The 8,477-nt window shown below is 34.0% G+C and overlaps 1 protein-coding gene across 1 annotated transcript; it reads right to left on the bottom strand.

The window, feature by feature from the left end:
- Positions 1-248: 248 nt before the first annotated feature.
- On the bottom strand, positions 249-907 carry LOC111913404 (uncharacterized). Its single transcript, XM_023909112.3, has 2 exons — positions 802-907; positions 249-560 (listed from the first exon to the last, which is right to left on the bottom strand). Exons 1-2 carry the CDS (start codon positions 820-822, stop codon positions 249-251), a joined length of 333 nt encoding a protein of 110 aa, XP_023764880.2. The 5' UTR covers positions 823-907.
- Positions 908-8,477: the final 7,570 nt, after the last annotated feature.

The raw sequence follows: 8,477 nt of genomic DNA, 5'->3' as shown, positions 1-8,477 counted from the left end.
ATCGGTAAATTTAATTGAAAAATATTAAAATACAATATAATCTTAGAACTTTAAAATATAACACAATCTCAAAACATTTACCAAAACATTCATTTAAAATGTATAAAAGTTTCATAGAATTACAAATACTACCTAATTTAATCTGATCCACTAGAAGTTTGCCAATCGGTACTTTGATCATCATCACTTTGAGCATCATCACTTTGAGCATCATCATTATATATCACTTGTCTATTCGGAAGTTGTACCTATGAGAGATCAATATTGAATTGAACCGGCGGTGGAGGTTGGGTGTTTGGATTTTGAGACATGAACATTTGTTGATTAAACCGTTGACTCAATTGTTGATTCAACTGAAGAGCAAATGCATTGAGGTCTACATTATTTGTTGAAGGAGTCGGGATATTATAAGGTGCTACATTTTTCACTTTTCGACCAACACCCCGTGTATGACCTCTCCTTTCTCCAAGTACACGAGCCAAGCATTCTAGCTGTTTGACTTTCGATTCATCACCACCAACCTCGTCCAACATTTTCTTATACTCATTTTCAATTTTAACCTACAACAAAAAAACAATAAACATACATTAGTTTTTTTTAACTAAAAATCGGCAGCATAACGACTATAAAGAAGACAACCAACCTGTCCAACTATAATTAATAAGAACAATAAGTCTAAAATTTCATCATACCTATCATAGCAATCTACTTTCGATATATTTAATCTGTTTTAAATAGCAATATAAGCAATATAGGTAATCCACTTTTAATACCATAATAATATAGAAACTTTTTACTTACCCAATCTTGTTGTGCTCGCATGTTGCACCATCCACGACCTTCTTTATAGTGACTCTTCTTCCAACCCTCAATATAATTCACCTTTCGGGTTGCTTTTCTCTATATAGAGTTAGAAAAAAAAACTATTATTAAGTTTTCATATAACTGTTAATAAATCCTTAAATAATACTAAAAATAAACTTACTTCCTTAAACCATTTTTGGGAATAGGGTTCACTCCCATGTGAACTTGGATAAAGTTGTTTTCCTCTGTTCTCATTATTTTGTATAGACTTTCCCTTCTATTTTCCATTTTTCACTCATTATTTTGTATAGACTTTCCCTTCTATTTTCCATTTTTCACTGTTAATGGACCTTATAAAACAAAATACTACTTGATAAATAAAACATAATAATCAAAATGAACCTTACAAAACAAGGGTTAGTTGTGGACTTGTGGCTTTGGATGCTTCTATGAAAAAAAATAGCATTAACTAATATGATCAATATTTATTTAAAAAAATAAATTAATAGTTATAATTATGTATAATTGAATATTAATTCTATAATAGCACACTAATACCAACTGCCCATGCTTCATATCGAATGATAGCATTTTATTAAAATAAATCAAATATTTCATTTAACTAATATAATAAGGCAAATATAATATTTTTAAATAAAAAATATGCAATCCATTTTAGATTAACAGTAGTAGATTGGCAAATTAACGAGATTTTGTGAAAATGTTAAAAAAAAATTTAGTACAAGACGACTAGGTCTTCAATTGTCGGCTTAATTCAATCTAATTGTGCCAAGAAAAAAGATCGTAATTTGAGTTCAGAATCCAATGCTAATAACAAATTCAATCCATGCTAATTACAGGCAAAATCTAATAGATTTCTTTATTTTATTCCTCTGTATTTCTGTATGTTCTTGAATTTTCAACTTTTGGAATTGAACTTTTTCAATCAATGAACTTTCATGATCAACTTGCGAGTAGACAATATCAAGTTTCCTAGCAACAATATAACATATATTGTCATATTTAGCAATATTGATTTTAATCCGGTCTCATTTTCTCTAATCAAAATAGACATAGGAGTCTGAATGGAATGCAACACAGAGTATCAGAGATTGAAAATGATGTAAATGAATCTTTGAAGAAAGATAACCAGAGACCAAATGAATCTTTACTATTCATAATTCAGTTTCTATATATCTTTAAATTTGGATTTTTCTTTAAGTTTAATGATTGGAATCTTATCCCATTCTGGTGATTTTATCTGTAAACTCTGTCCTAGAAATCAACCCTGTTCCAAGAATCTACAAAAACAGAAACAACCAACAAAAATAACCCAATTAAATCTTTTTGGTGTTTGGTTTGTTGGAGTCCATAGGATTTGGAATTCCATTCCATTGTTTAGCTGTAAAAGACTATGGAATTGAATTCAGTTGGCATTCACAAAATCCTTTTTAATTCCAACATTTCATTTTAAGTCCCAAGGTATTCTCCTTGTTAAGAATACATATTTTTTCAAAGGGTAATTATCATTGTTTATAATATTTAAAACCTGAATTCCATTTTGTGCTCTACAAAAATGAGTAGTTTTGCCATTTATCATTTATATTCATTTTAAAACAGAAATATACAAAGGAATGGAACTGAATTCCATTCCATTTCTGTCAAACAAAACAAGTGACAAAATATCAATTCTTTCATATTTCAACCAAACCAAACACCAAAAAGATTTAAATGAAGTTCTGGTGATATTATGAACAAAGAACAAATAAATAGCTTTCATGTTGCAGTAAGTTCGTCTCAATTGTGCAGTATTTTCAAATTTCAACCATTGATTAGATTATCAAGTAAATTACATTTTTGTCCCTATCCTACAGTGATATTTTGGATCTGGTTCAACAACGAATCTTTTTTTTTCCTTTTTTGGATCAAATCTGAAAATATTGTTATAGCATAGGGACTAAAGATGTAATCGTAAGCTGATTTCAACTGTATATGTGTCTACCTTCCCTTATTTTTAATGGGCATCGAAAAGATGTTTCATATGTCAATGGATGTGCACGTGATACAAGTAGGATTGCAAAGCTAAACACAGACCTGAGGGGGATATTCCATGAAAAAATTGGCAACTCAATAGAGGATAACAAAAAGGTTAATCATTATGGATAAGCACATGTGAAGAACAGAAAGAAAATGACAATTAGATTAAAGAAATCTTTAAAGCTAGAATGGAAAATGTAAGTGCTTCAGAAGTTTCTTTGAATGTGGGAAGGAATCATAAGAACTGTGAGATACCAATAAGATCTTCTCATGAATTGGAAGATGATAAAATGTTTGTGATGCTAAAGAAGTTATAGGTGAAACAAAAGTTGTAGAACATCCAACAAGGTCTTCTGAAGAGATAGACAGGGACCAAATGTTTTTTTGTACTTGAAACTTGTGAAAATAAGGAGAGAATCAAAGATGACATGCACATAGAGTCAAAGGAGAATAAAGATGAGGTGGGACCCAGTAATTCTAATAAACTTGCTGAAGAAACCAACAACTTAGCTTTGTATCAGAAGGTGGAAAATGAAAAGAAAACATCCCATGATTATGATGAAAATGGTTATGAGAAGAGATTCAATGAAGCATTGGGGTTATTGGAAAATACAAAGCAGGAAGTTCTTGAACACTGAGGAAGTAGTAATTGCAGAGATTCATGAATCAAATAGTGATGATGAAGCAAGTGAGAAATTGGTTGAGGAAGAAAAAGAAGTAAAAGAGGAAAGTGACACTGAAAGCCACATGGAAGAAGACACAAAAAGAAGTTTTATGATGTTTGTGATGTGGAAATAATTGAGAATTAATCGAGTGATTATGATGATGCAGAAGAAAGTGAGAGCATCCAAAGTGACAACAATGTGGAATCGGGTCAAGAAGTTGATGGTGTCAGCAATAGCTCACAACAAGCTACATTAGAAGACACAGAAGCAATAATTATGAAAAATCTGAATCATGTTCAGATATGATACATGGTATGGAAGAAACTAAATTATGTGAAGATGGAAGAATAAAGGATGCAAACAAATTGTTGAATGAAATGACTGAGAAAAAGGTTGTTCATGATAAAATCACTTTTAACACGCTGATTAATGCTTATTGCAAGGTTGTATGCAGGATTAAAGCCTGATTTGTTTACTTACAAGGCACTGGTTCATGGATTTTGCAAGATTAAAGATATTGAAAATGCTAAAGTGTTTGTTTTCTGTATGTTTAATGATGGATTATCTCAAAATAATTGCAATGAAGAGATGGTTTTGAAGCTACCTGAGGAGTTTCAACAGAAGGGTATAATTGTCTCATTGGCATTTAACATTGTCAATTCATTTGTTCCTTCTTCTCCTTATAACAACGAAAATCCAAGTTTATAATGAACTCAAAATTGTAATCATGCAGCTTAAAACCCCAAAATTGGATGAAAATAATGGATTTTATTAAGCAAACATAAGAAATTCTCAACTAGATATGAGAAGATTTCAACAATTGAAGTAAATCTGTGAATAACAATTGAAGCAAATATGTGAATACTGTACATAAAAAAGCAACTATGATTATCAATGCTGAAAACAAAATAACTTTTAATAAGCTGGGGAACCAGAAATGGTGGGAACAAATCGTGTCCTAAGACAGCAACTAAGAGAGCAACCGTGAAAGCATAGAAAATCACGAGTTAGGGATGGAGAAGAAGGAACAAAAAAACATAGAAATATAGAGATGCGCATGAGCTTCAACGGACCTGTACAAAAAGATAAAGATTTGCTTGAGTTCTAAGCCTTGAACGAGAAATAGAGATGGAGGTGTTAGGGTTAGTGAAGGGGGACGACGGATCGTGAGACAAGTTATTCGATGAGCACGGAGCACCCAAGCACCCAGAGAAGATCCGAGACCGGAGACCGGAGACGCCCAAACGGAAAAGGATCCTAAGATCATAACCCTATAAATATTATATTTTCATTATCGTAAATGCAAGATCCGGCGATTTCGGACTTTCAAATTAGCGTCACCGGCGGGATCAAACACCGGTGAAATCAAGATCACTTTAAGATGGGCACCAACGATTGGACGACTGTAGGTCATCGGAACAGGAAAACGAACATGCATGGTAGTCATCGAGATCAACACAGCAGCCGCGAACCATTAACTAGTCACGTAAGGTCTGACATAACATCACTCTTCATCACTAATTTTCCGGTCTCTGTATAAGTCGGAGATATCAAGAGGGTATGTGGTCGAGCCTGTATTCAGCTGGGTAAAATAGTAGGGGTGTTTATCGCTAACAGATTATCAAAAGTAGGGAAAAGATTTGGTTTCATTAGATTTACAAATGTTGGTACTTGTGACTCTTTGATCAAACAGCTTCATGAAGCTTGGTTTGGTTCATATAAACTTTTTGCTTCCCTCCCTCGATCCCTGAACAATAATAATCGTGCCTCCTAATCTACTGGACTCCCCACAACATTCCCTCACAGAGTCAACGTGAAATCCTATGCTAATGTTGTCCGAGGCCTTACTACTAATATAAGTAACAATTCTACTACGGAGGAGATTATTGACCTTCTTTCCAGAGATTTCATAGTTGAACAAAGACAAAGGGCATGCCTTGTTAAGGAAAGAGATTGTTCTACTCTTCCCCATCTTCGGGTGCTATGTTTGGATTAAGGATTTGATAATTTTGTTGGAATAGTGTCTAAGTCCATAACTATTTTGGTATGTACTTGACCCGATGGTGCATGGTCCTTTTGGGTTGCCTTCACCAAAACAACTTGATAGGATGAATTATGGAGAGAAAGGATTAATATGATTTATTAATATATTATGAGAATAATATATTAAAGGATAAATCATATTGTTTAATTAATATTAGTCAAGAATTAATTTGGTGACTAAAAGAGATTAATTAAACTTAAGGGACTAGAATTGTAATTATAAGATAATTGCAATTTGGGCCATGGATTGCCTTATATTAAGGAGCGGACGAATTCTATGGGAAAGCCCATGAGGAAATCGTCCAAGGCCTTAAGGAAAGGAATTTATGGGTTGCTTAAGGCTTAAGCATCCAATTTAGGGTTTCCTTGCTAGATAACCCTAATTGCCTCCTATATATGAAGATCCCTTATAACCCAAAAACGTGGCTAAGCATCCTTCTAGGGTTTCACACGTTTTAGGGCAGCCTACATCCTCTCTCCTCTTCATCCTCTTGCTATTGGTGTTTGTGAACCATTAGAGGAGTGACATTTGTGACTATAAGCTTTCTAAAGTCAATACAAGGAGGAATTGGATTGTTATTGCTACATAACAACCAAGGTAATATCTTAAACCCATTCTTATGTTAATATGATTACTTGAAAACTAGAATTAGGGTTTATAGTCTTGGATAACTTGCATGTACAATAGAGAAACCTAGATCCAAGCATTAGGGTTTGTATGAGCACATAGGATGTTCTTATGACCAAAACCCATCAGTGGTATTAGAGACTTGATTGGTTTCTATTGTATTGATGCTTTGTATGTTTGTTCAAGTTGAAAATTTCGATTTTTGTGAATCTGTCTGATGGACTCGGCGAGTCCCATAGTGGACTCGGCGAGTAGGCTCGACTCGGTGAGTCCATTGGGGTACTCGGCGAGTCCAAGCGTCAGAAAGAGCAAATATCGGGATTTCTTGCTGTTTATCTGTGAGATACTTGCGTTTATCTTATTAGATGAATATAAATCTGATTTTATTGTATATATGAGTATATTCTTGATCTAATTGAAGATATTTATCAATTAATAAAATATTTATTTCCTTATGTGATAATTGATTAATTATTTTGATTAAATTGGTAAATTGTTTTGCAAGAAATTATTAAATAAATCAAATATGGATAATTATGTGATTAAATGTTAATTTAGATTATTTGTTATTTGATCCCTAATGTTTTGAAAAGGTTTCAAAACTTGCCCTCAAGTTTTGGAATTTAAATTTTGATTAAAAGTTTAATTTTGATGTATATTTAAATTCTAAACCTGAATGTTTTGAAATGTTTCAAAACTTGCCCTCAAGTTTTGGAATTTAAAAGTTGATTAAGAGTTTAATTTAGGAATGTTAAATTCTAAAACCCTAGTAATGTTTTGGAAAGTTCAAATCACACCCTTATAGTTTTATTAATTAATTAAGGTGTATAATTAAAAGAGGTTTAATAAATCCATAAAAGTTTTGGTTTACAATTTAATTGAATTAAAAGTGTAATCGTAAAATTTGACCACCTAGTGTTTTAAAAGTGTAAAATACACCCTATACCTTATATAACATTAAAAGTCTAACATTATATATATGTATGAGTAAAAGTCAGTCTTACCGTTAGTAGGCCTCATTCACGAAGCTGGTCTATAAGGGGTGTTTAAGGAAATTGCCTATAAAATGGCGATTGAATGGGTATCCACTCTTACCCACCACACTCTTGACTAATGGAGGGTCGTTAGCCGAACGGGTAGGATAGGACACAAACCTTCCTGATATGTTATAAAACAAACTTGAAGATCGAATAGATCATTGTAACAGGTATTGCGATGAACACAAAAATAATAAATAACACAAGTGTGGATCAAAAAATGTCGAATGATTAGATCAAACAATCCTCAGCAGAGCTCGATTAAGAACTTCCGTTGTAGAGGATTTAGGGTTACAAGAACGATAACAATAAACTTGCTGAAATAAATCTCTTATTGTTCTATTCTATCGTTAACTTCTAAGATGCATGCAAGCACCTTTATTTATACTAAACCCTACTAAACTCACGGATGAACAGGCCCATACCGGAGATACAAAATGGACTAGCTAACGAGCCCAATAGACGCACCACTTTATACAAAACACGACCCAACAATCTCCCCCTATGCGTCAAATTGGAGCGAGACTATTTCTTCTTCTTGCTTGGGCCAGCAGCAAGAACTTTCTTCGTAGTATCAAACAGACATTAGTGCCAGGATAGTATGTCTAAACCGAATGTACCATTGAATCATGTCATCAAAGTACTTGACATCATCCACTGTGTTCTGCATGTATCTGTGGATGATCCCCAAAATGTGCTCTAAACAGGCAGTGGTGTAGAGGTGTTTGTCAGCCAAGGCGAAAAGACATTTCTGTCCTTCGTTCCTGGTAAACATGACCGAGTTCCTCTTCGGGTCAATCTTACCCATCTGCATCAGATTGAGATCACTGGCAGAGCCAACACGAGATATTGTAGGTTTCTTCTTAAATACGCTCGCAATCTCCTGATCCATCTGTGCAACTTCCATGATGTAGCACACGAGCATCCTCTTGAAATGGTCGATGATCGGACCGTATTCAGCTTCGTTGGTGAGGAGGATGTTGTGCAAGATAATCCAATCATGGGGATTAAGGTTGGGAAGATCTGCAAGGGAAATAGCATGTTCGGCTTTGGCAGATCCCCGAAGTACCTTGAACCGAACGTTGAGGAAGTTACCTTCACTGTACGGCTTCAAGACCCAAACGTTGACAATTTTCTGAGCGCTCCAAGTCTGATATTGGGGTTGAGCAGCCTTCAGATAAAAATCAATTATGTCCCGATCAACCTGTGGATGAGGATGAGGGAACTCTGCAACGTTGGAGAAGGCATGAAAGATAAACGCCT

Source organism: Lactuca sativa, chromosome 9 (assembly GCF_002870075.4).
Source record: "Lactuca sativa cultivar Salinas chromosome 9, Lsat_Salinas_v11, whole genome shotgun sequence".
NCBI lineage: Eukaryota > Viridiplantae > Streptophyta > Magnoliopsida > Asterales > Asteraceae > Lactuca > Lactuca sativa.
Note: the sequence above shows the minus strand (reverse complement) of the source record. Positions and strands in the feature narration are given on the sequence as shown.